The following is a 27,992-nucleotide window of genomic DNA, read 5'->3' on the forward strand; positions in this document are numbered from 1 at the left end:
CCAGCCAGTGGATTCAAACCCTGGACCTTCTTGCTATTAGGCAAATGTGCTAACAACTACACAGCCACAGCAATAGTTAAATTACTGAGCACATGTTCGCCATAAACAAGTTGCCAATTAACCTCTTTATTAGTAGTAAATTAGCTGTTTGTGAGCAATTACAAAACCTGACCATGCTCTACTTCAACTGAGAATTTTCTGCTCAATAACCTCATAATTACTGCTTATTAATAAAGGTAGTTGCACATAAATTATGAGCTTGATGTCCTCTGCTCAGTATAGTCCTAATAATGTGGCAGTAACATAAAAACGGACTTTAGTGAGGTCTACTAGAAGAGCTTTTACTGTTTCACAGTTCAGATTCTGACCTTATTTATCTTTTCCTGGGCCTTGATGCTGCCCCTCAGTTCATCCTCTGTCTGAAATAAACAGTTTTAGCGCTTCAGCTCAGGTCATCGTCACTTTAAGGCCAACTTTCTTCTGATTGGCTGCCCATTGTAACCACAAGGCTTGAACAGCAGGTAGGTGGGACTTCTGTGCTCACAGATGGAGCTGTGTGTCCAAGATGAGGATAGCAAGGATATCTTCTCTATTTTAAACTTTAACCATGTTTAAATTGGCATAAATGATTGGAATGGTATACGAAGGCAGTTCTCCCGCTGTTGAATGGCCTTCTTATGTATTTCTGGACCATTCCTAGTGCGTCAGTGTTACGTTGTTTCATGTATTTGTGCCTTGTGTCTTAGCACTATGCCTCATTCAATGTGTCAGAATTCTTCAACTTGATCTTTACTTTTGGGAAGCAGATGAAATCGCAGTGATGTAAAGCGAGCTGGGCAGGTCAAAAAAAAGGTGTCATAATAATGTAATGAACTGAATGTTCTCTCAGACAGCTTAGGATGTTACAGCACAGAGAGGTTCACCCTGTCAGCGCTTACAGCCATACATCCTTCTCATCTGATCTCAGAAGCTAAGCAGGGTTGTCCCTGGATAGGACTTGGATGGGAGACCACTTGGGAATACCGGGTGGTGCGAAAATAGAGCAGGTTGGCTATTAATCGGAAGATTCCTGGTTCACCCAGTGTGCATGCCGAAGTATAGGCAAGATGCATTCATCAGCGTGTGTTTATGTCATGCATAGACAAAAAAAAACCCAAACCTGTTTATGTGTGAGGAGTGCTCAAAGTGAGAAAAAAAGCACCATCTAAGTACAGTCCATTTAAGCCTTGTGAACAGAGGTCTCTTCAGCAGAAAACTGCGCAGTCATCATAGCTGGAGACTCATCACTAGACTGAAATAGCACATGCAAGTTTTTACACTTTGCAATTTCTGTTGTGAAATTGCAGAGCGCACAGTATGGCCAGAATGACGCTTCCACAGAGAGACCTAAAAACTGCAGATGTGCTAGAAGTTTTCTGGAGATACAGAGAAGATTACCTTGAACAGGAGATCAACCAAATTTAATTTGAGTAAGGCATTGGGATATTTCAAGGTCCAGAGAAGACGGATAAGTATGCATTGTATGGGAAGAAAAGATGTTTTACCTCTGTGTTGTGGGAATTCTCATAATAGACTCCTTGAACCAAATCACCAATGGCACTGGAGATCAATTCAACGACCTGTTGAAGACAAAATGAGAGAAAAACACGTTGAAGATGTTTGTTTCAGATTAGGACCTTAAAGTTTCATATTCACGCTCATTTTACTTGATATCATTGACTTAAAATCAACAATAAATCACTTAAAGACAGACAGGAATTTCATCAGAAAGCATGTTAAACTTAGCAAAAAAGATTTTTGATGACCAAGAAGAAAAGCACAAGAAATTCAACTTTGAAACCAAAGCTAGGACGCACAGGTCTATGCATGCCTGGTCCCAACAGTGAAGCCTGAACCAGGAGCAGTGAAGACCTGCTTTATACTGAGTGGGATGACCTCAAATAAACCGCCAGCCGCTGTAAAGGCCATCTCACCAAGAAGCAGAGTGCTGCATCAGTTTACTGGTCCCCCACAATCACTAAACCTAAACCCAGCTGAGTTGATTAGGGATGAGCTGGATCACACAGTGAGGGAAAAGCAGCCAACAAGTCCTCAGCACACGTGGGAACTCCTTTCAGTCTGCTAAAAAAAAAAAAAAAAAAAAAAAAGCTTCAGGTGACGACCTTATGAAGCCGCCTGAGAGGCCAAACAAAAAGCAAAAGGTGCCAAAAGGTGCATATCTGAGCCAGAGATTACAGGTTTGATTCACACAGCGGTCAACATGTGCAGCTAATTGACCTCTTCAAGTGTCCCCAGGTCAGGTACTGCACTTAGCCTCTCCCTCCTCATAAATCACTAAGGCTAACAGCGCTGATTAAACTCCTAAAATGTCGATGTAAATGAGGCTGATCACAACCGACACGCTATTCGGTTCATCTGTGACATTTGTAATTAAAAACCACAATCCCCCCCACACCCCCCCTTGAAGAGCGAGGAAACGGTATCTGAACAGCTGGTTTGGAGAATTAATCGGAGGTGAGATGTGCTGGAAGCCAGGTGAACTGCAACTCGGCTGCTCATTTTCGCTCCGTAGGGGAGCTCCTGGCGATTTCATGAAGCACATCCAGGCTTGCCTTCGTTCATTATACTTTGTATTTATAGAGGAGTCCGGTTTGAGAGAGCCGGCTCGGGTGTCTGTCTGGTCTGAGGGGCTGAAATGGAGCTAAAAGGCAGATGGTGAGACAAAATAAGGTGGTGTCCAGAGAGCAGAGGGGTTAACAAGGTTTTGGGAGTGATGATCTGACCTCTGGGTTCTCTTTTCTCATATTCCCTCATTATTCAAAGATTTCTTACACTTTGTACCTCTGGGTTTGCCTCATTAGTATACAAGGTTAGGATTCTGCAAAAACATTGTATACTAATGAAAAAGGAAAATGAGCCTTAAGTCTAAATAACCACTACATCTGCAATCAGTGAGCCATTAAATATGCGTTGTATGCATTTTTAAAAAACAAACTAAGACAAAACTTAAAGATGAAGCTAAAATGGGCCTTATGTGTGTGTTTTGTTTGCTTAAGAGTGCAGTTGCCCATTTCCCCTTACAGGGGGCATGCATGCCTACATTTTAGCTTACAGAAACCCTACCAGCCTCTCATCAACCACCAGATAAGAGGCTGCATCTTTTAAAGTGGTTGTTTATGTCTGGATCTATTGAATGAGTAAAAAAAAAAAAAAAAAAAAAGGCAGACAATGTCTCCGTCCTTCATTCACAGCCACAGAACAGCGTGGACAGTGGAGACGGGGCCACGCCTGTTACAGTTCAGATGAATGAGGTTAAATTTAGAGCTCCTTCAGCTCATCCCAGACATCCTTGGTTCATCAGAAAAGTCTGGTGACGCTGGCTGCTCCGTCAGCCTCGCAATGTCCTTTGGGTAACTGAATCCACTAGGGGAAAATATTGAGGAAACCTGAGCTTCGCCCACAGACCTGGAAGGACAATGTGCCTACAGTATTACCAGATGTGGTGTCTCTGCCTGGCCTGCGTTGGGAAGTGGGGGCCAGTGGGGGGCTTTTTTTGGAAAGTATCAGATCATCTCTCCCCCTGCCTCCCCCTTACTCCATTCCCAAATCTAGCCAGATCGTGTTTTGCCGACAGGTCTGCGAGGGGGAAGAAACCGGAGCTCCACGGGAAGATTATTTTACAGTTTATACAAGTAGCGGCATAGGTTTTCTCTCAAGGCCACAACATATAATCTCCATCGCTCTCAGTGCCTTAAAAGAAAAAAAAAAGCTTGGTTTATGAGAAAAACTTTAAAAGCTACAGGAAACACTCATCTGTTACCCTGCACCTTCAATATTTAACAACAGACTCAACTGCACAGTTTAGCTGTTAAAGGGCTGTAAATATCCGTCTGTTAACAGATTTTAACGGTGAAAAGCAAAATGTCTTGTAGCCTTCACTGCATTAGCCTTGGAGTAATTATAAGTTTGAAAATGCAACAGCATATTTGTAGATTTTTTTTTCTTTCAGGTAAAACAAAGAGGATACAGGATTAAGAGTAAATCTTTACAAACTCTACAAAAAACAGGAAAAATATATGCAAAAATGAAAATGTTAGAGTGGCAATTCTCATGCTATTTTCTAGAAATATGATACTGCGTCTCTCCTGTACAACAGTTCCAACTGGGTTTTTTTTTTGTAAATTCCAAAAACTGCAGTTCCTCAAATGTCCTCTTGGGGCTGGCTCCAAAAGGGAGTTAATCCACATAGATTCCCATGTTAAACTGAGCACTTCGCAGCAGAAGTAGACATGATTAAAACCTGCAACAACCATAAAACAGTGACAGGTTGGCACTGTTAGCTATCTGCTGGGCTTTACCTCCACTCTCACTCATCTTTATTACTCAACGTTTGTTGCATTTGTGCCTTTTTGAGCATTTTAGTGTAGTTATCTGACAACAGCATAGCTTGCTGTCTGGTTAATTGCACTAACAGAGTGGCCAGGCAGATTAGTTCTAAAGCGTATAGTCAGATTTACATACGTGACATGAATGTTTCAGCTCCTCTATATGAACTGACAGCACCTGCTGCAGTTTTCCGTTAGGATTTAATGTATTATACTGTTCACGACAAGCAGTGCTGATGAACCTATTAAAAGTGGACTTGCATTTACTGTGCATCCTTCTAACTCACAGTTCTAATCATACGAATCATTTATATTATAATATAACAACTAATAATGCACAGCTGACACTAATCAACAGAGTAAATCCGCATTCATGGAATTACACAACCAAATGGTATAATGGGTATGCTAAATGGGTAATGTTGTAAAGGGGGGGAGGGCCTCTGTGCTCCAGTCAAGAAAAGATGGAGGAGGAAGAGAAGAGGGCAGTGATGCTCCAGAGTAACTTGTGACAAATAAACGGAGCTGTTACGGATTTAAAGAATGAGATTCATTTAGCATCATTTCTTGTGCTCTCGTCCCCTCAGACTCAGGCAGCTCCTCACACACAGCGTCAGGAAAGCAGGTGAGGCAAAGATAACACGTTACTCGAGGCTAACAGGTGTTTCTCCTGACAACAGAATAATTTGTGCAACAAACGCTGTAAGAATAAGTCAAAATTTAGTTTGTTTTAAAGCTGTAGCTCTGCTCTGGAAACATTAATGCTAACGAGACAGATGTTGGCTTTGTGCAACAGCTGCTGCACATCCAAATATAACAGGCAGCATTTTAAATAATGCCTCTAAGGGCCTGTGCCAAATATTTTACTTTTGTTAATAAAATTTGAGGGATTATTTTTATATTTAGTTGGGTATTTTATTCATGTTTTATGTCTTTTTAAAGTATTTTGGGGGCTTTTTGTCCTTTAGGCAAACCCCGGTGTGAGTGTTGGATGGATTCAAACTTGGGCCTCTGCTAAAGCCTTACAGCACATGGGTCACCTGCTCAACCCGATGAACTGAGCCAGCTTCTCGTTTTATGTATTTATTATGATATTAAATTACTATTTTTTTAATTCTAGAGACTCTTGATACAGAAAAGTAAATGTAAACATATTTAAAGACCAATTTTGCAAAAGTAATATTTAATAATAATAATAATAATAATAATAATAATAATAATAATAATAATAATAATAATAATAATAAGTGATATATTGTGGAACAGGTTAGCAGGAAAGACCAGACCTCCCTCTCCCTAGCCACGTCCTTCAGCCCATCTGAGGAGACAGTGACGTGCGTCCAAGCCAGCTGTGAGATCTCATGGGCTCCACCAAGTAGGAAAACCCAGAACACCTTACCAACGAGGCCCCAGTCAGATTCCTGAACCATGTGGAGGAGTAGCAGTGACTCAGGAATGACTTAGCTCCTCCCCCTATTGCTAAGGGAGAGTCCAACAACCCTTCAGAGGAAGCTCATCTGTAATCATGCTCTTTAGGTCACTATGCAACTCGTCCCTGACCTGGACCTTATTCCTGCTGTTTCACTCTCAGGTGCAAATCAGCAAAGTATGAGGGCGTCACATGGTGAGGGCAACAGAACCACATCATCCGCAAAAATGAGAGACTCGATTCTGAGGTCACCAAAGTTTCAACTTTCTACACTTGGCTACATTTGAAATTCTGCCCATAAGAATTATGCACATGGAGCAGCAAAAATCATTAAAAAATACACAGATAACACAGATTTTTCTTTTTCACCAGTGCTGATTTAATTAAGTATAATTAGGTGGACTTTAAAGTCATTTGAGTAGTAGAAACCACTCAAATAAATGCATAAAACGATGTATAAACGTAGATGCATATGTATAAAAGTCAAACAAACAACAACAACAGCAACAACAATCTGATATAAAAACAGACTAAGGATCTAAAAATTTGTTCAGGTAAAAATTACAGTCAAAGAAATGAACTGTGCTTTACTTTTTCAATAAATTAAACAGAGCAGAGCTCAACACCAAAATCCAGCCCAAACTAAACCACATTTCTGTACCTTCAGCTCAGCATTATGGACTCATCTCTGCTGTTTACAATAATCTCATTTCCACTGTGTTCCAACCAGAGAAAAAGGCTGAAAATATGAGCATCAGTGCATGCTGTGGTGTGGTTTCCCCTTGCTTCATTTTGTTTTGCTAACCTTTTCAAACATGAGTAACTGTGAGCTATCAGATGTCCATCTCCTTATTACCTCTAAAAACTTCCACTACGGGGGATGCTTCCTGTGGTTGCTTCAGATTGCAGGCTTGTTTGGGAGAAAGAAAAAAAAAAGGTTAATAGTCTCCAGCATTGCTCTGTGGTAATTTAGTGCTAGCTGAGTATGAATGGCATTGTTCTCACCTTGAAAATGAACAATGCTAAAGGAAAATGTGCTGTAAGCGTTCAGTTTAATCAATGCCAATGTGCTTGGCTTGAATGCACACTTAATAGGATTAAATCATCGTTAGTTTGAGTCATCAGCAGATCTGCCATCATTTCATTCTCACTGTGTTTTTCTTCATCTTCCAGGGAAACAACAATATCAGTTCCATTACTGTAATTTGTAGCTTAGCCACAGAGTGTCTATTATCTCTTAGTATTGTTACAGAGCCAATTAGCACTATTAAGGAAGCACCACACCTTTAGAATTATCTGTAACTGATCAAGGAAAGGTTGGTTTATAACTCCCTCTGTGTTTCTTATACAACAAGCACTACTGGGAACCTACAACATATGCCTGCGTGTGCTGAAAAAGAAGCATCAGGGGGTGAGGCGATAAGGGCTGGTCCGGTTGATGGCACGGGAGGGGGAGATGGTTATTTTGATCCACTCAGGCAACTGCATTCTGAGGCAGCAGCGTGGTGACAGCATCTGTCAACGAGTGGTTACCAAGCTACGCAGCAGATATGATCTCAGATCTTACAAGGCTGCTCCCACACCAACGTCAAAAGATTAAAACTATAACTAGTTTATATGCTTGGTAACCTCGTTACCAGCATGTAGCAAAGACTGACACTTGCACCTCAAATATGCTGCTAGGAAGATCTGTGTTTGAAGGAGTTTGAGGATGAAAGCCCCCCCCCCAGGTGGCCAGATGATTACCGTGTGAAACATGAAGTTATTAGAATAACAGCTGAATTGTCAAGAAAAAGGGACCACCTGCTGAGAATCTAGGAACCAGGAAAAGATCAGGTCTCACCTGTGTCTCACTACACATCCTTAAATTTCAAAGCTTGTCATGCTTGCCAAGCAGTGTCTGCTCACTAAAACAATGCTATGAGAAAGTGTTACCATTAGCCAAGTTGTAGTTGTAATAGAAGTTATTCCTCCACTTAAACTGCTGGAGTGCATGCCCTCTTTCTTAGCCTGCAAAAAAACTACTGAGATGAATTTCTTGAAATTTGTTGGAAAGTTGAAGGATGTATGAAAGAAAGACAATTAAGTCATTTAATTCTGTTTCAGATCTTCAAAATGACAAAAAAGCTTCCCCCCCCAATTAGCAGTGAAGAACCGTTCTATCCCACTATGTCTGAACCAAAGCTTTGGTTTTCTAGAACCATTTAACCCCAGGGTGCCAAAAACGGCCTGCCAAAGGATCCAGTCTGGGTTTGCTGAAAATCACAGACGGAGGAAAAAAATGTGGAAGTTTTTCCAATACTTTGCATCATCACTAGAATGACTGAAAGACCTCACCTATAGTCTGCTACACTGCACACAAGTGATGCAGTTAAGCCAAGAACCAATACCAGTGCATTTTTTTTTTTTTTTTTTTTTTTTTTTTTAGTGTAACTGGAATGACTCAATGTGAAAAAACTGCATATTGTTCAAATTGCTCTTCGTGTTTTGCAAATAAAAAAAAGTTCATTAAATGTGAACATTTTCACATGGAACTTTACACTTAAACAAAAGAGGAAAATCTGAAGAAGTCTGCAGGCCCTGAACTAAAATTAATTTGACAGCCCTGATTTAACTAAAAGGTGCCCGATGGGTAAACCACTGTCTTTACGATTATCGTTTGTGTCCCGTCAAACAAACACATTGAACACATCTCATCTCACAGTTGCAAAGCTCTGATATTTAAAAATAGAAGGTTCACTACACTATGCACATGTGTGCACACAAAAAATCTAAATGAACAGTCGTTCATTTAAATGCTTGAAATCTTAGGCATATGTCCTATGTTGCAACTTGTGCTGTAGCTTGAAGTGAATTATAGAAATATAGCTTCGCATTTTGGCAACGCAACCATGACTGTGATGGATCCACTTGGTAGTAATACGCCATGTGAGCAGTCTACTGAAAAGCAAAAGCAAAAAGCTTTTTTCCTCTCATTTCTTTTGCTCTAGCGATCTGGGTTAGATTCAATTGATTTTGAGTCGTTTCTCTCTCTCCAGCTCTTCAGTAAAAGGGAGTATTCTGTAATATTTATTAGTTCCAAGTCCAACATGATCAGCTCTGTTTTGTCAGCCCAGGTTCAACACAGGACTACAAATCAAGCTTTTTTCAGGACTTTTTTTCCTTTCCCATTTTCTTTAGTCGACAAACTCTTCTCCGATTGTTTATTTGATTCTTCAACCGATAATGCTGACATTAATCAAAAACAATATTAGGAGATGATTCAAAGGTCTGGGATGAAGCTAGGCTTTCTAGGCTTTCAGGCCCTAACCCTGGGATAGGATGTAAAGGACTATAGGAAAGGAACTGGCAGCAGTAAGCAGGCAAAATGAAAAACATGACATTAAAGCAGATTAATACTTTAATGTACAAATAAATGAATATCAGGATTGCATCACCTTGAATAAGAATTAGCAAAACTGCCAAAAATGTGTTTTATTGAATACATTTCATGTCTACAAAGAGATGACTGAGAGAAAAGATGTCGGTATGAAGTCTGGCACTGATACGTGAGGCTCTCGGGACCTCGAAGGGCTCATACTGAGCAGCCCTTCCCCCTGAAATCAGTCATGTCAGGTCAAATATTTCTCAGGAGAAGTGTTAGTGACGGACAGGATACCTTAGTGTTGTTGAGCTGGGCCAGTCCAGTGCAAGCATTGGCCAGCAGAAAGTCGCCGCTCAGAACAGCCATCTTATTCCCAAACTGCATGTCCTTCAGCGGGCCGTCTGAGTCCGTCCACTCCTTCAGGTTAACAATCCCACGATGCACCAGGAAGGCTGTGTGGATCAACTCTGTGATTTCTGCCAGGTTCCTCTGACTGTGAGACAGAAATCCCCCCACCAAAAACAACAATAAATCTAAAAATCACAGCTTTGTCGTCAGCAGCTTTTAAAACAGGCGTTCCAGAGGTTTGACAGTTAGAGAGCTTTTTGACAGAAACATTTTTATTGTCTTCGAGTCGGCAAAGTTTGAAAACTCATTCAAGCATTACCGCAGAGGTATGCTGATCACAAAGAAATCGGTCAAAACAAAGGACTTATGGGTTTCTTGATCTTCCACGTTCAGAAAAGGAAAACCATCTATTCAGCCAATAAAGCGCCAATATTCAGGAGCTGCAGTCCTTTCACTTCAATCAAACACTTATAAAAAGAGAGGTACTCTAAAATGTGTCTAAAACCATTAAATGGGACTAATTTTTAAAATGTGCCATTACCCATTGATTTTGATGTGCTAAGTCCAAATAAGATGATTAAAACAACTGACTGCAGATGTTGCCCAGCACTTTCACATCTGTTGCATTTTTAATGTTATGTAAATAAAGCTGACTTGATTGGCTATTAGATGAGTTTTAATCATAAATTACAAGCTTATGTTTTCTCATCTGTTCTTTATTATGTAACAAATTAAGACATTTGTGGAGAAAAAATAATAAAGCCCTATATTAGCAGTTTAGCTTAGCTTTAGATCCATTGATAAAAAACTGTACTGAATTTAATAAATGATGTGTTTGCAGTTACCGCAGTGATTGCATTTCGGGTTACAAAGTTTTCTCCAGGAAGTTTCATCTCCCCTTCTGTAAGCTACGACTCTGAACTCCAATACAAAGTCAGACGGGCATCACGCAGATATTTGGTAAATTAAAAAGCCAATATACCGGCTCACATGTTTTTCCTTTCAGACACACAGAAGTTTGTTAATCATTAGTTTGTACTTAGACAAATTACACTAAGAAGGTCGAATCCAAGGTCTGCGTCTTTTCTGGTTGTAGTTACGAGCTTTTGGTCTTACACCCGACCTGGTAGCGCATCATGAAAACCAGAGCCAGTGGTCCAATATTAGAAATGTTTTATTACGTATATTTCTGAAACATTTTGGCTGTAGACCACCAAGATTAGAAACCCACGAGGAACTGTGGGAGATACATTTTCCCATCGGCTTCTATATTAATGGACGTTTTGGAACCATAGGAGCCCCCCTCCCCGCGCTGGTCATCAAAAACAACGCAACTTTAAGTACTTCTTTTATATACAGTCTACGTCAGAAACGAGCCGTTTCAGCCTTCTTCCTTTTCCCTTTAAGCCACTATTACCCCGATTGGTTGCCCCTTCTGTTCAGTGTGCCAGAGACGAGCAACGATATTAGGTATATCTCCCGACTTCAACAGCCAACAGATCCAAATGCAGAAAAAAAAATGTCTGCATACGCTGATCTTATTATATGAATCTTTGGCCATATTTAATATGAGCATCCACTGTTGTAGCTGTAAATATATGACATAAATTATGGATAAGTATAATAGGTCCCCTTTAAAATCGGAGTCAGTATCCTCAAGGGCATAAAGCAGCAGATATGTCAGACATTTTGCTGCACAGCACGTCAGTGGTTGTGTTAAAAAAAGAAATTAGGCTTATCATTAGCAAATAACAGCCTTTCTTGATTATGAGAGAAAAGACATAAACGTGGTCTTTGAATAGAGCCTTTCAGCGCAGCCTTGGGGAGGATATAATCAAATGTTGATTCAGTCATTGGTGGGGGATAATTAGGCCCCTCTCCATATGGAAGGAGCTCGCCATGCTGTGACAGGAGGGATCCATCCAGACAGGGTCGGGTGCACTGATAGCCACTTACGACCTTCTTTCAGCCGCCATGAGGACCTGATGAGCCGGTCGTCGGCTTTGAGCTTCAACTCCTTCCTAAAGACACACTCACACACACACACACACGTAGCCAGGTAATTGCCGTGTTCGGCGACGGTGAAGGAAAAGATGTGATTAAAATTCAATAATGTCATCTATTTTGCCTCTCAATCACACCCATTGTCTGGTTGGTTTCTCTGCTCGGTGACGCAGAGCAACAACACAGAATGAGAAGTTAATAAGTTCAGGGTTTAAATAAGAGGAAATTAACAGATTGACAGGCTCGTGTTCTCAAGGTGCCTTGAAGTGATGGCTACGCTCGGTGGGCTGCACGAGGAAGACTCATTGTTTCAACAAGAGGAACAAGAAATAGAGATGGGGCTGATTCTGGATCGCAAAAACAACAGGCTAAAATTTATTCCAAGTCATCTTACGGTGACCCTTTTCTTTGCTTTTTCACTTGAACTAAGAGAGAGCCAAGAGACCGTCTACTCAAGCTCCACAGGGCTACAGCAAAACAATATACAATACCCGACAAATGCTCATTGACACAGAAATAAAAGCAGCCCCTTTAGCCTTGGTTAAATCAATATACAAGAGTTTCTCTGCTGAAACCGGCTTTAAAAATGTCACTTTATGATTCTCACTTCAGAGCCTATTTGGCCAACCTTAAAGTGACTTTATTTAATGAAGCAGGTCATTTTATGCTTGTTTATGAATAAAAGATCCAGACAGCAATGTCAGTTTAAGTATACTAAGTAAAAAAAAACAACAACTTAGCAATCGAGACACATTACCACACTAAATTCCAACATTAATGGATGAAAATATTAGTACATGATCAGCTAATCAACAAAACTAATTTAGAAGTTTTTAAACAGAGTGACATATACAGTATTTTCGGGACATTTTTGTCAGAGCCGTTCTTTATTCTGAAACACTGAAACAAAACTATTTATGAATTTTTATTTCAGTGCATAATTGTTTCAAGTGAAAGTAGCAATCTGGGAAAAATTTATTTTAACAGATTTTCCAAAGTACACTACACAAGAAAAAATTCTTTAACCACAAAGGGGCAAAAAAAACCCCAAACAAACAAAAAAACAAAACTCCCATCATGTTAATACATGAATAAAAATTTAAGTCTTTTAAGTTTTTCAGAAAAACATATTATGCTCACTTTATTTCCTAAACAGCCAGCAGGGGGCGACTCTCCTACCTAAAAAACAGTAAAAGCCTGTAGAGGTCTGCGGGCAAAACAACCCCACTTTTTATTTTACTTCCTGATTACTTGAAGTTTATGGTCTTAATTGCTTGTCTCGCAAATTTTTTCATGATAATGCTCATTTTGAAAATCGCTGCCCCATTTAGAGTAAAAGAGCTGATGTGGGTTGTTTTTTTATTCTTCAGAAATCCACAAATATTATATCAAGCTACGGCAACATTTTCAGTACTTACCAAAAAGTCCTTCAAGTTAAATCACCTGTCAGTGGAGACCCAGACCTGGGCATGGATTGGTCCCCCACTTTATTTTGTCTCACATCCCCGCAGCAGCATTTTTCATCTCTGCTACATTGACCGTTACAAAAGGCCTCCACCAGTGGACAAGTTGCATGATGGTGCAGGTGTGAGTTTAGTGAACAAAAAGAAAAAAAAATAATGTCTATAAATCATGCAGTATTTATCCAACCCAGGTATTTTCTACAAATATTCTTGATGTTTTTATTCATGGAAGTAGAGCAGTTTTTTAGTTTGTGCTTTTTTGTATTGGTTTGTTTCTGGATGCTTATTTTGATTATATACATAAAAAGGTTGCTGGAAGAAAAAACTATCTATTTATATTTTAAGGCCAAACAAGAGATCTTTGAAAAGGTGAAGGGAGTCTCTAAAAAAAGAAAATATAAAAGATTTGAATCTGGCAAATAGTCGATCAGATTGAATTAATGTAGATACTTAATTTTCCAATGTGGTTCAATGCAAAATGTTTAATTGGTGAGAATTCATTTTTTTCTTTTAGAGATAATATTATTATTATTTATCATTTTAACTTCTAACAGCAGTGGAAGAAAATGAGGAAACCCAAAATGAAACTCCTGCACAAAGTACCAGAACCCCCCTATCAGTCGAACCCCGGTGCATACAAATTCCAAATCTCCACTCTGCCAGACCTGATCAGCAGCAGTGGAGCTTGGGGAGGAAAAAGGGGGACAAGGGGGCCGATGTATAAATAGCTTTGGTGCCCAGTTGCATAGCAACCGATGCCATCTTGCAGAGGTGTAACGCCCCTCACCACGCCCCTTGTCCTGACTGTTCTGTTCAATTTCCTCCCTCCGCAGTCTGCCTCGCCATCAAACACTGCCTTGCAGATCTGTGTGCGTCCCTGTGTGCGATTTAAAGAGGTGGCCTGTCCATCACACGGCCTGCATGATGCACAGTAGCATGGCTTTCATTTGTCACAAAAAATTAAGAGGTGTGGTGGGTACAAGTTGGACTGTACATGTATGTGCCTGTGTTTCTATCCATCTATCTATCTATCTATCTATCTATCTATCTATCTATCATGGTGGTGCTCTGGTGAATCATCAGTGTCAGGCAGCAGAGTGGGAAATGTTTTACAAATGCTGCCTGTCAGGAGGGAGGAGACCATCCCCCGGAGGTTTCAATCACCCCCCAAACCCGCCCCACCCTGACTCCCTCCATCCTTCCATCTCGCCATCAGCAGAGGTGCTAATGAGCTCAGGAGAGGTGGGGGCAGAGAAAGAGAGACAGAAGAGGCAAAATAGTGCAAATGAGGTGATCAAGTCATGCTCTGTGTGTGTGTGTGTGTTTGGGTTCGGACCATCTATCACGCGAGTGAGGGAATGCAGCATGTTGGATTCGGTGATCCGGTGTCACAGGGATGTGACACGAGGTGACTGTGTAGAAACTCGCGGCCTCGCAGACTGAACGGGGCTGGGCTCGAGCTCTTCCACAACGCCTGGCTTATTTCAATTAGTTCTAATATTAGGATGTTTCTGCACAGACGCGGCTCCACTGCACACATGTGCCTGGTGCCAGCTTGCAGTAAGAAAGGAGGCTTTCAGGCTCCCAGCACATAGCCCCGCCAAACACAGCAGTCACTTCTGGAAACCACTTGGCACACACCCACACCCCTGTTCTGAGCTGCATGCTGCTAGTTGGATATGTGTGTGGAAGCCTGAGAGGACTGTGGAGCGCTGCCTAAAGTATTTTAGCATCAGAGCATGAATACCACATTAAACACTTTATATTTAAATATGTAAAATAAACTGCTATGTGTTAAGTTTGTGATTTTTTTGAGCCATTTTATTTCATTTACACCATATTTAGACTTAACAGTCTGCAGCTGCTCTCCGAGTCTTTATTGCTCATTTTAAAGAACTCTAAACAACTGAGACTGAACACCTCCAGTCTGGAAACCAAGGCTGAAAACTCCCTCCATCTCAAAGCACTTTGCCAGAGTAATTGATGGCATTTTGTTGAGAACATGAATATGATGATTTCAGTTTAATACGTATTTGCGAAGATATGCCAGATTCATACTCTGGGGAGCAAATTTATATGAATCGTATACCAATCTTACTTTAATACTAAAATTTAACTTCTAATTAATGCCGGAATTATGGACGTCTGTAACATTTTTTTAAAGCTATGACACTCAAATGGCTATCAGTGGCAAACTGGAACCAACCCACCCGGGATGACTGGTTAGAGTGCATAAACCTGGGTGCAAGGTGGTAAACCCAGAGGCTCCAGCAGCCAAGAGGATGGAGGATTTGGTCCAAGCTCTACTGGAATATGATATTATTAAATACTACCTGGGCTGTGGCATATATGAGCCTAAAAATATAAGCTTCACCTCTCATGACCAGTGACAGTGGGGAGTTTAAGCCCAACTTAATAAGCAGACATAATAGAGCTAAAACAGTAATACTGAATAATCTTTGCACCTGTTCCCTTTCTTAAAAGCTTTAAAATTATTTATAGTATTAGCTGTTCTTCTAAATTTGTTAGTCAAGTCCGGTTGTGAAAGCCTCACACCGTAAGCTCATTGGCTATAAACTGGCATTTGCTATGTTGCTAGCCAGTAAGCATACCCATAATCCTCTTTTTCTATCGAGCAATGACGAGCTGGTCCTGGTGTTTCTTTCTGGGGTTTTTTTTCCTGGTCCTGGTGTCTCTAAACCAGGAAAGGAAGAAATAGAGATTCTGGGTTCATCCGATTCTCAGGAGAAGGCCGCAGCAGGGATAATTTCATGGTTTGATCCAGGAGGTGAAGCTGTATTACAAATGCTTTTGCAATATTTTAGGACGTGTGAGCCTTTGTTTGCAGAGTCTAGTTGTGTGTCCGAGGTAAACCAGTAATATTTTACTATTTCCATGTCATTGTGTGTTCAGTACCAGTACGTCTGGTCCGATTGGACAGATCTGTTTATTTGGGTTTGAAAAATTTGAAATGAGCTTGGTTTTTTTAGACACACCTATTCTTATCTTAATTAATAAATTTTTACAAATAAAAAAATTAAATTAAATTTAAAAAAATATATATTTGCACGAATTTTACATGGCCGGTGTGTAAAGACCTTAACAATGACCTTTATTTACATAATGGGCTTCATGGCTTTTTTTTCCCGGTACATCGTGAAAAACAAACAAACAAGAGACTAAGCCTCAAATTTACGGAGGTCACAGTTTCTCCTCAGACTTCCATACAACCAGAAATCTTCTTACAACTAGTGGAGTCTCCCCCTGTTGGGCATTAACAAGAATGCAGGTTTAAGGTATTTCAGCAGTGGCTTCACTTTTCAGTCCCAGGAGCTGCGTCTCTCTTTTACACCATCTATAGTTTCAACTGATGCCTGGGAGGCCGCTGAGCTCATGATACACTGACTGAGAAGTGATCGTGAGCCTTTACAGAATTCCCCTTCCCTTCTTAGGCCACATTTCTTGTCTATCCCTAGACCAAAAAAAACAACTCTTTTTTTTTATTATCAAATTTTCATCAACAAAAGTTTTCACACCTCATGTACATTTTTCAGGCTAAAATTTCTCCCTAATGTATTTCCCCTCACAATTACCCGGAATCTAAATATAACCGAATACAATACAAAACACTTGATCTTGCAACTGCGCCTGTATTGTCTCCATATTTCATCATATTCACAGGATGATGTAGTGCTTCATTTACAGGAATTGATATGGAGGATAACCACAGAGGACGAGATAGAATTACCTGACACGAGGATTTTATTTCACTGTTTATCCTTCAGCAGCCATGTAGCAGGGACAAAAGTGGCATCGCCTTTCTCGCTCGGCTTGCCACGCACATTTATGGCTCTACGATCCATCGCTACAGATGTTCACACTGCCCACTGTTTTCCCCCCGAACAGCACATACATGAAAAGTGAAAGCCTGGCTGCCTGTGTGTGGTTACAGATTTGATTTAGCAGCCATGCAGCTGCAAATGAAGGTGGAACATTTAACCTTCAATGAGAAAAACAACCAGCTGCAGTTTTTATGTTATGTATTATAAAGAAAAAAAAAAGCAGAGACGAGTGTTTTAATTGATATTTGCTAACCAAATCTAATTACTAATAAGCAGAGACATAATTATCACAACAGTATCACGATTTGAGGTGATTTACCTGGGGTAGATGCCGCTGACCATGTCTTGGGCTAGGAGATCGGAGGCAGCGTGGCTTGGCCCTGCGGCTTTAGACAGCAGCAGGACAACCAGTCCCCTCATCTGAAGGTTGTTCTTACTGTCATAGACGAAGCCTCTGCAACGAAACAGCATCAGCATTAAAGCGCTGCCTCTCACATGCAGCACTCTTCATTGTGTGTAGTGACAACAAAAGCAGCAATGTTTTGGCAAAGACACAGAGTGTGAAGTCAGGACCAGCTGGAAGTCTATCACAGGGCAGACACAGAGCACAACCATTCACACCCATTTTTACACCTATGGCTAATCTAGAATCACCAATTAATACATGAATTTGGGATGAAGCCAGAGCGCTGGGAGGCCCCACGCAGGCAAAAGTACATCCAAAAAACACCTCTGCCAACCGGCCGTGTTCAAACTCACAAGAGGATGTAGCGGGTACCACTTATGCTTACTCCACTTACTGATGTTTTGCAGACATGTGACCAATAACCACGTGATGTCAACTTGCCTTACATTTTCAACATGTGACAATGATGAGTGAAAAGCTCCGATCAGACAAGCCTAAAAACCTATCCTAACCTATCCTAAATCGATCTCTCTCTAATCCTAACCTATGCTCTGAGTTGGACACAAACCAGCTGCAAGCATGAGGCAAAACTCCGCAGGTGAACCTGCTCCATTTTTGGTTTGCAACACAATTTTTCCACCTTGGATAGCAGTTAGTTTTTCTGCAAAATACTATGGGCAACTGTGGCAATCTGCTGGCAACCCAAGCAATGACTTTTGGTGCAACACCTTTGAATTTGATGCCACCCAGAGGAATCCGGCAAAGTGCGCGTGGCGCCATCTGAATGACCTCAATATCTGCTTCACCACCACCACCTCTGTTTAATTCTTAGAAGGCAGTAAAAGCTAAAGTTAGGGAATATAAAGCATCATGTCCCACTGGCATGGGATGGTAATACTTTTATAAAGTTACAGTTAATAAACTTTTAATTTAAACAGCTAAAACAGAGCAGTAATTGTCTTATTATCTACTGTAATAAAGCAGATGTGCATGAGTCAGAATAATCAACATTTATCTTGGTATTTCTTTCAATTCATCATTTGTCTAAAATAAGATGTTTTAGCTCTTCCTCCCTCTAAGGTCACCCTTCTTCTGATTGGTTGCCCTGCAAAAACAGAAGGTCTGAACAGTAGGTCTGCTCTCACATTCAGAGATGACCATATTTTTGATATCCCTACTGTTAGACACCCATACATGCAGCATATTTGTTTCTCTGATCAGAAGTGTTATTTATCCAACAATAAACAGTAAAAAAGGAAATAATTATAAATTTATTCAAAGGACCTTTTCAAAATATTGCACATTGCATGCAGCAGTAGTATCGCTCTTCTGCATATTCATTTAATGCCATGTTAATTTATAGTTACTGCTAAACTTTATTCCTCAACACAGAAAATAACAAGAAAAAAAATGATAATTTTTTACTGCAGGACTTTTTTTCTTATGGATTTGAAGGGTCGTGGTGATGGAGGTGGTCGTGGTATTCCCACCCCCTTCACCAACAATCTTCTGAGATGTTCACAGAAGCACACGCACACCCACGAAGACACACACACAAACACACAGAGGCCAGTGGTAGCTGCTTGTGTGGTGGGCAGATTAAATATCTTTTTAGTCTCTCTGGGGAGCGGTTAGACAGAGCACCTCTAATCCTGTCCCTATGGGAGCCCCTTGTGCCATGAATCACGCTCTCGTTAAGGGCTCCGAGGCAGACGAGCAGCCACGCCCCCCTCTGCTCGAAGCCCAGACAGCGGCCTTACCAACCTCGAGCCCCCACCCTCTCTGACCCACCCCTGCGCCACAGAGGGGGGGGGAAGGGGTGGCGGTGGTAGCGGAGGAACCCTAGACAGATAGTGGATGTGAGAGACGGAGCATGAAGAGAGGGAGGGGACGGAGGGAGATGGAGGGAATAGAGGCCAGACAGAAATGGGAAAGCGTGAAAAGATGACAGAAGAAAGAAAGAGGAGTGATTCACAGTGTTGTGCTACCAGGAGGAAAAATGCCCCCGAGCTTTGCTCCCCCCCCCCTCCAAAAAAAACCCCCCAATCACATAAAACACCTCAGTTTCCAGAAATTTATGATGACACTGTACAGGGCTGTCTTTCATCGCAGCTCAGAAGATTTATTTATGGCTACTTTAAATTTCTACCCAGTTGGAAAATAGTTGCTGAGACCGGGGCGCTGATGAACGCAGCAGCACGGCCCGTTGAGCTAAACCGACCAGAGAGCGAAAATTATGAAGCTGTGGAGTCCAGGGAAGCCTGTGGCCTGAGGGTGGCAGATGATTAATATTTATGTCACCATCCGGACCAGCATACATCAATCAATCACAAACGCCCTCCTGCAAAGGGTGCAAAGGGTGCAAAGGGGGTGGGGCAAAAAGATGATGTGGTAGAAGAGAGCGGGAGCAGAAAGAGAGAAATGGGCTGCTGTCATTTTAAAAGGGTTGCGAACAGGTCACCACGCCTTCTGCTCTGCTACTGCAGCCCAGGAATTCGGGAACTTTAGCCACCGTCCAGTACCGGCAGGGATTAATGCATGCAAATGTATGACCTCACATGTGGTGTCGTATTGATCCCGTGTCTGCCTTTTCCCCCCCAGTTTGCCAGGATTTAACAGATTTTATGCAATGCATCCGCCTCTACAGTGCACAGCAGATACATTAAGATGATGATATGTTTAGAGTATTGACCAACAGTTTAAACCGGTTTCCAGGATTTGACTCATATTTCCATAAAGTCAGGTGTACAGCAGGCAGTTCCTCACTGTAAAGCACAATGTGTAGCTGCTTTTAATAACCCTGAAAGGATCCACTGATTCTTGGACTCTCTGTGATCCACGGTCCTTCTGCATTTAGAATTGAGAAAAAATTCTTTAAGACATAAAGTGGTTTGATCAATGTGACATTTTCAAACTATTGTGTGTGTTATTTCAATCAACATGACCATCTATACCACATGCTGAAATTAACATTTAAAGTTGAACCAAACCATAGTGTTTGAGGTTTTCGCCAATATTTTTTAAGAAAGAGTACCAATCCTTTTTCTGTTTCTTCACACCAATTTTGGCCCATCTTTATATACTTTTTAGGTCTGCACTTTTGTAAATACTCACAGTATGAATGTGAAATATCCTAAAGCTATTGTACAAAAACTAATAACAATAAGTTTCTAAAGGGGCCAGGTAAGAGGCAGTTGTCGATGTTTTATTTTCTCTTCTCAGTGGTTTAAAATTATCAGGAAAATGTAGAGCAGAGAAGAATTAAAAACTGATTCTCTTGCCAAGTTATACACAACCAAACTTAATGGATAAAAATAATAAGGCAGATTTCAATGTTTTGCCACATTTCACAGCAACTAAGCGCACCATCTCATCTTTATTTTGGTAATTCTAAATTGACTATACAGGAAGTGCAGAATTATTAGGCAAGTTGTATTTTTGAGGAATAATTTTATTATTGAACAACAACCATGTTCTCAATGAACCCAAAAAACTCATTAATATCAAAGCTGAATGTTTTTGGAAGTAGTTTTTAGTTTGTTTTTAGTTTTAGCTATTTTAGGGGGATATCTGTGTGTGCAGGTGACTATTACTGTGCATAATTATTAGGCAACTTAACAAAAAACAAATATATGCCCATTTCAATTATTTATTTTTACCAGTGAAACCAATATAACATCTCCACATTCACAAATATACATTTCTGACATTCAAAAACAAAACAAAAACAAATCAGCGACCAATATAGCCACCTTTCTTTGCAAGGACACTCAAAAGCCTGCCATCCATGGATTCTGTCAGTGTTTTGATCTGTTCACCATCAACATTGCGTGCAGCAGCAACCACAGCCTCCCAGACACTGTTCAGAGAGGTGTACTGTTTTCCCTCCTTGTAAATCTCCTTGTAAATCTCACATTTGATGATGGACCACAGGTTCTCAATGGGGTCCAGATCAGGTGAACAAGGAGGCCATGTCATTAGTTTTTCTTCTTTTATACCCTTTCTTGCCAGCCACGCTGTGGAGTACTTGGACGCGTGTGATGGAGCATTGTCCTGCATGAAAATCATGTTTTTCTTGAAGGATGCAGACTTCTTCCTGTACCACTGCTTGAAGAAGGTGTCTTCCAGAAACTGGCAGTAGGACTGGGAGTTGAGCTCGACTCCATCCTCAACCCGAAAAGGCCCCACAAGCTCATCTTTGATGATACCAGCCCAAACTAGTACTCCACCTCCACCTTGCTGGCGTCTGAGTCGGACTGGAGCTCTCTGCCCTTTACCAATCCAGCCACGGGCCCATCAAGACTCACTCTCATTTCATCAGTCCATAAAACCTTAGAAAAATCAGTCTTGAGATATTTCTTGGCCCAGTCTTGACGTTTCAGCTTGTGTGTCTTGTTCAGTGGTGGTCGTCTTTCAGCCTTTCTTACCTTGGCCATGTCTCTGAGTATTGCACACCTTGTGCTTTTGGGCACTCCAGTGATGTTGCATCTCTGAAATATGGCCAAACTGGTGGCAAGTGGCATCTTGGCAGCTGCACGCTTGACTTTTCTCAGTTCATGGGCAGTTATTTTGCGCCTTGGTTTTTCCACACGCTTCTTGCGACCCTGTTGACTATTTTGAATGAAACGCTTGATTGTTCGATGATCACGCTTCAGAAGCTTTGCAATTTTGAGACTGCTGCATCCCTCTGCAAGATATCTCACTATTTTTGACTTTTCTGAGCCTGTCAAGTCCTTCTTTTGACCCATTTTGCCAAAGGAAAGGACGTTGCCTAATAATTATGCACACCTGATATAGGGTGTTGATGTCATTAGACCACACCCCTTCTCATTACAGAGATGCACATCACCTAATATGCTTAATTGGTAGTAGGCTTTCGAGCCTATACAGCTTGGAGTAAGACAACATGCATGCAGAGGATGATGTGGACAAAATACTCATTTGCCTAATAATTCTGCACTCCCTGTAGGTATGAATGTTAGTGTGAATGGTTCCCTGTGTCTATGTGTTAGGCCTGTGACAGATGGGTGACCTGTCCATGGTGTACACTTTGATAGCTGAGGCAAGCTCCAGATCCCCTGTGATGCTGAATTGGATAAGTGGAAGAAAATAAATTAATTGCAGTGCTGGAACTGGATGCAGAGTGGTAACAGCATAGACTGTATATAAAAATGGACAAAGCCTGCATAAATGCTAAAGTTGATTTTGGACTCAACGTTAGCATTTTGGGGGTTTTTTAGAGTCAGAAATGATGGTATTTGGATGACAGAGTGAAGCTAGTGAAGCAAGTTATCAGCTAGTTTTATTAACACTATTCTTAGCCTTTCTGCTAATTTATCCCAGTGGGCACTGCAACAAACAGAACAGAAAAGAAAGTGCTACTGCTAAATGATCAGTCACTAGTCCTTGTTTTACACATTATTCCATCGAAAATCTACAGCCTATGCAAAATGAAAGCTAGCCTCTTTTTTCTGATTTAACACAAATTAAAGTCTTTTTTTAAACACATTTGAAGGATAAACACTGGCAGCAGCTACTTGTTCACATATTTGCTATTGGGAGCGTTTTTGTCTCTTCAGCAGTTCTTGTCTTGCTCTGGACTATTCAAAAGACCTCCGTCTGTCTCATCTATTCTTTTGTACACTATGTTATAACCCTTCAGTCATGCCCACTGTGGGTGCTGAAGATCACATGCAAAGAGTAGAAGCCAGTAGAAGGGAGTTCTAGTCGAAGTCAAACTCTCAAGGACTGTCCTTAAAGCAAATAAAGTTTCTTCTCTCTGGGCTGCAGGCCTCTCGCTGTAACTCCACACTTTGGGGTGAAGTTAGCTGAGCTGCAGTTTTTGAGAATGAAAGGAAAGGAAAAACCGAAACCCAACTCCACGAGGGTCTGCCTGTCTGCTATTGTGGATATTTTTATCTGCCGCGCGTCTATGGCGGAGACACAGAGGGAAATACGAACCAGCCAACCCAAGCTGACAGTGAGGAGTCAGACTGTCAAGAGGTCTGCTACACCCCCCCCACAGCCTCCCCACCCCCTGCTGCTACAACACCCAAATGGATTGTCATATCAGATTTAGGTGTATAGGTTATTACACCCTTGGGTTCCTGTTTCCAACACACCCGTCCGCATGGCAGGATTGAGTTCGAGGACTCTTCTTGTTTTCTTTCCTTAGTGCTGTTCCTGATTTCTTTTGATAAAGCAAAGTTCAGGCAACTCCCCGGATAAAGTTCAGGGATAATAATGAGTGCCGAGCATTTTTAGTCACTTCCTCTAAAATCCTTCACTGGACGTAAATGAAGGACAAACATATTTCTGAGCTTGCTTTTGCACCATATAAACTGTTGCAAAAAAATAAAAATAAAAAAAAAAGTTGTGATTTTTGTGTCTTTATTGAATTCACTGGTTGGAAAAACAGAGTCAGTGGGTCTGAAATGTCTTGATTGAACAGCCCTCTTCAGAACAGGACTCTGACTCTTACTCTAAAAACACGTTTCTTTTGAACTTTGGATCATTATCCTCTTGCCTCACTTAGACAACCTCTCCTAAGCTTCAGGTCATGGACAGCTTTCCTCTTCTCCTCCTTCAGTAATTACAAAGCACAACACCCTCAAGTAGCAAAGCTGACCCTAACCTGGATGGTTCTACCACCATGCTTCACAGTTTGGATTAAGTTTTTGTCCTGCAGTGACAATTTTCCATCCATTCATTCGCTTCCGCTTATCCTTTTCAGGGTCATGGGGTGGCCCTGGAGCCTATATCAGCTGTCATAGGGCAAGAGGAGGGGTACACCCTGGACAGGTCGCCAGTCTGTCGCAGGGCCACCACACAGAGACAGACAACCATTCGCACATTCACACCTATGGGCAAAAAACCCCCAAATCCTCCTTTGAGCAAGTGTTTTAGCAACAGTGGAAAGGAGAAACTCCCTTTTAACAGGAAGAAACCTCCAGCACAACCAGGCTCAAGCAGGGTTTCAGTGCTGTAGTTCTGTCTGTAACCAGACTGAAATTGAGCAAAGATACTGTTTCCTTCAACAATCTGGAGCTGACGAGCAACAGCTTTGGCCAAGGATTTTGGAAATAAACAAGAGTTTGGAAATTGGCCTCGAATTATTGTTTCCCTGGATGTTTTAAAGTAATCTGGAATACAGCCAGATGAAAGGGATTGATTGACAATAGTGTGAGAATATATCCAAAAGATCTGGGGAAGAAATTGATTTGAACTTGGACAACAGAACTGGGTGAGAGACTTGGAGTGGTTGAAGAGGTACAGACTCGCAACACAAACTTCTTTCTTCCTGTCTATATTCTTAAAAGTTTTTATGGAGGTGTTTGTATATAAAAATCACTCTGAGCTTTATTTATAAGCGATGTTATACCTAAAAACCTTGTAGTAATTGACATTTTTTTAGCATTTCTGATTCATGCAGTGATACATCTGTAAAAATCTTTGAATTAAACGTGTTAAAAAACTGGAAAAACAACTTTTGCACCTGATTTATGTTCTACAAACTTATCAAAATTATGTCGGTGCAGTAGTTGCCCTTACAATTTTAGTAAATTTGTAATACAAAGATATATATCCTCTGTTTAGGTAACCAACCGGGGAAGTTTCGGGGTGATTTCTATTACTTTATATCTTTAACATGTTTAATTGTAGTGTTGCACCTTAAGTCATCAAAGAAATCCTGCTCATTCCAAATATTTCTTGCAACTAAATGAACCAAATTCAGCCCAAAAACACTTTTGTACAAGAACTCAATCGTTATTAAATCTCAGCCAGTGGCCCCATTCTCTTCACATACAGCAAATTTTGTGCTGAATTGTTATGAGGGTTAATTTGTTTCTTCCTGCAGAGAGCTCCACACTTCAGAGTCAAGGCTAGTGCCAAACTTCTTAGCAGAAGAGCCTACAGTTGCTATCATGCCACCTGTAGCTAATACATGTTATTGTAAGACAGAACAGCAATGAGTAATGCATTTAGTATCAGTTTATATGTTTCCTTGCATCTGCCAGTCTTGCAGTCAAAGCTGGGAAATTAACAGGCTATTAGCTGGCTTTACTTATGATATTATAGTATTCACATCAAACTATGGACACTTTCAAACACTTGACCACAGACTAAAGTGAGTCCTCCCTGCACCCCTGCATCAAAATGTAAAGAATGAAGCACCAAAATTTATGTGTATGCACTTTTCCAAATACACATAATACAACTCCACTCTCAACGCATCGGCTGTTGCTTGACTCAAAGAAAAAACAAAAAAACACCAAACAATAACTGCTGATTGTGGTCAGCTGCTCTTTAGCCTGACGGTGACAGAGTAATGAAAGGATATACCCGGATATATGAGGTCAAGTGCAGTTGTGCAGTTGGCTCACACAAGTAAAATCTAGCTGGGACTGTCCTATCATTATTTCATGGCAAACTAATGAAATAAAATAAAATCTCTGGATTAGATTTAATGTCTAAGACCACAGAAGAAAGTCGAAGAGGACAACTGATGAATTTCCTTGGTTCAGAAAAACATCTTCTCAACATCTGAGTCAAGAACACTCTGGAGGACATGTCACAGTCTACATTCAAGACACAGCTTCATGAATGAAAACAGAGGATTTACAGCAAGGTGCAAACCACCGGTTACACGCAAGAACAGGCAAGCCATTTTAGACCTTAACAGAGAACACCTAAAAGAACCTGCACCGAGATCTGAAGCATATCACATTTGTCAAACATGGTGTAGACGTGGGCATGTATGCCTGCCAGCACCACAGGTAGAGTTTACAGAAGAGAAGCATGACCTCAGAGGTGTACAGGGCTACACTCTCTGCTCAGATTCAGCCAAATGTTGCAGACAGAGCTCCACAGGTGATAACAATAATCAGCCGACGCACACTGCAAAAGCAACCCAAGAATGGACTATTCTTCAATGACCAAGACAGTCACCTGATCTCAACCTAAGAGAGCATGTCTGTACAGTTATTAAATACAAAACGGAGGGCAGCGAGACCCATAAACAGGCAGTAAAGCATCTAAAGGAAGGAAATGCTGTATATGGTGATTTCTATGGGTTCTAGACTCCAGCAAGTCATTGACTGCCAAAGATACGACAAGAAAATAAACAATGCTTTTATTTAAAGTTATGTTAGTTCGTCTAAATACATCTGAGGCTCTGAAATGGCTCTACTAAAGTAGTAATGCAGAATTCTTTTTAAACCCCTCAAGTTACAACTGAAAGTACGCACTTTATTCCTATATTTCTCTAAAAATCAAGTTTTTAACGTATTTTAGCGATCTGCATTTTCTAGATGTTATTTTTTATTTTTTGCAGTTATGTATAATAAACTCGCTATCTTTGTGTTTCTTTGTATTTATGGGGACCTGGTGACCCCGGTGCTTACCTGGCAGTGTTGAGGAGAGGGTGCTGAGTGCCGACCAACTTCCTCAGGTGCATGGCAACGTTACTGAGCTCGTCACTGAGGAGGCAGCGGAGGCTCATGAAGGAGGTCGGATATCCCACGATCTTCTCAGCATCGGAGACAACTTTGCTCCAGTTTGAAGATCCAGAGCTGGAGAACAGACTCAGCGTCCTCAGACCTCCTAGGCTGGACAAAGCCACGCAGGACAGTCGTGACCAACAAGGTGAAAACATCTTCTCTCCTACTTAAAAACACTCGAGTAGCGCACAGCTGCTTCTGACAGCAGCTACTGCAAGTTTAAACGGCTCATTCAACCGCTAATGCCGCCACATGTCATTAAGCCGAACCGCGTTTAAAAATACTTAAAAATTAATCTCGAAACTGAACAAACATATAGTCAAAGTCAGAATAGACAGCTGTATTTCACTACCCACGACCTGCAACTGCAAGCCGCCATTTTTACACACGTGATACGTTACGTCGAAATACGTAGTTAGGGCTGTTATCACATTCCGCCACGCCCCTGCTCCGGAGAGCACGCCCAACCAAACTCCTTTTTAAAAAAGGGGTATTTTAAAGGTTTGGGGGTGTGTTTTAATCGAAATATCACAAGGTGAGTATATATCATAAAATTTATAATTTTTTTTATTTTGACACAGTTTATTCAGCGGCAAGACCCTACATGTGACGACAGTAAAATATTACTGACAGCGCCATATTAGAGTCACTGAATTTGTAGATATGTGAGATTTTCTTTCCCAACCTAACTGTACAAAATGAACTGTATAGAAGCTTCTGCCTCTGCCAGGCAAAGGTAACTCCAGTCAGTAATGTTTTACTTTTACGGAGTATGTTCAATTTTCAACTTCCTTTTGAGTAAGTTCAAATTTATAGAAATGTAACTCAAGATTTAGACCTAGTGAGTCAGAATTTTGAGATGCTCACCTGAAATTGGCTTATGGGCAGCAAATAAATAAATAAATAATGAAAACACCAAAAGTCAGTTGTGGAAAAAAATCCATATTGATCACTGACTAAAAGATTTTTTTAGTTTTTACTATACATGTGTTGAGATTATTTTCATTTGACACTTTTGTCTCTCAAATGTGTTATTTTTTTATGGTAAGTTTGTCATGATTTTTCCTCCTAAATTTAATACTTTTATCTTATATAAGCATACAGAGGTGAGCTATTATTATCATTATTATTATTATTATTGTTGTTGTTATTGTTGTTGTTATAGTGTAATTAATAAGCTAATCTTTTTTTGGTCACTTGTTAAAAATTTCACTGCTGTCAGCAGCCATCTGTTTTTTAAGAGAAAATATT

The 27,992-nt window shown here is 40.8% G+C and overlaps 1 protein-coding gene across 1 annotated transcript in view; it reads right to left on the reverse strand.

Moving 5' to 3' along the window:
* The window catches only part of pdss2 (prenyl (decaprenyl) diphosphate synthase, subunit 2), a 37,287-nt gene extending 10,142 nt beyond the window's left edge, over positions 1-27,145 (reverse strand). Inside the window, exons 1-4 of the mRNA XM_084914761.1 lie at positions 26,646-27,145; positions 17,155-17,289; positions 9,473-9,671; positions 1,545-1,619 (exon numbers count right to left, since the gene is read on the reverse strand). Of these exons, the coding sequence (XP_084770887.1) occupies positions 1,545-1,619; positions 9,473-9,671; positions 17,155-17,289; positions 26,646-26,896 (660 nt within the window). The 5' untranslated portion in view covers positions 26,897-27,145. The remainder of the gene's footprint in view (positions 1-1,544; positions 1,620-9,472; positions 9,672-17,154; positions 17,290-26,645) is intronic.
* Between the last annotated feature and the right edge of the window lie 847 nt (positions 27,146-27,992).

The sequence above is a fragment of the Perissodus microlepis genome, chromosome 19, assembly GCF_051167445.1.
Source record: "Perissodus microlepis isolate ML-2025 ecotype Zambia chromosome 19, ASM5116744v1, whole genome shotgun sequence".
Classification (NCBI taxonomy): domain Eukaryota; kingdom Metazoa; phylum Chordata; class Actinopteri; order Cichliformes; family Cichlidae; genus Perissodus; species Perissodus microlepis.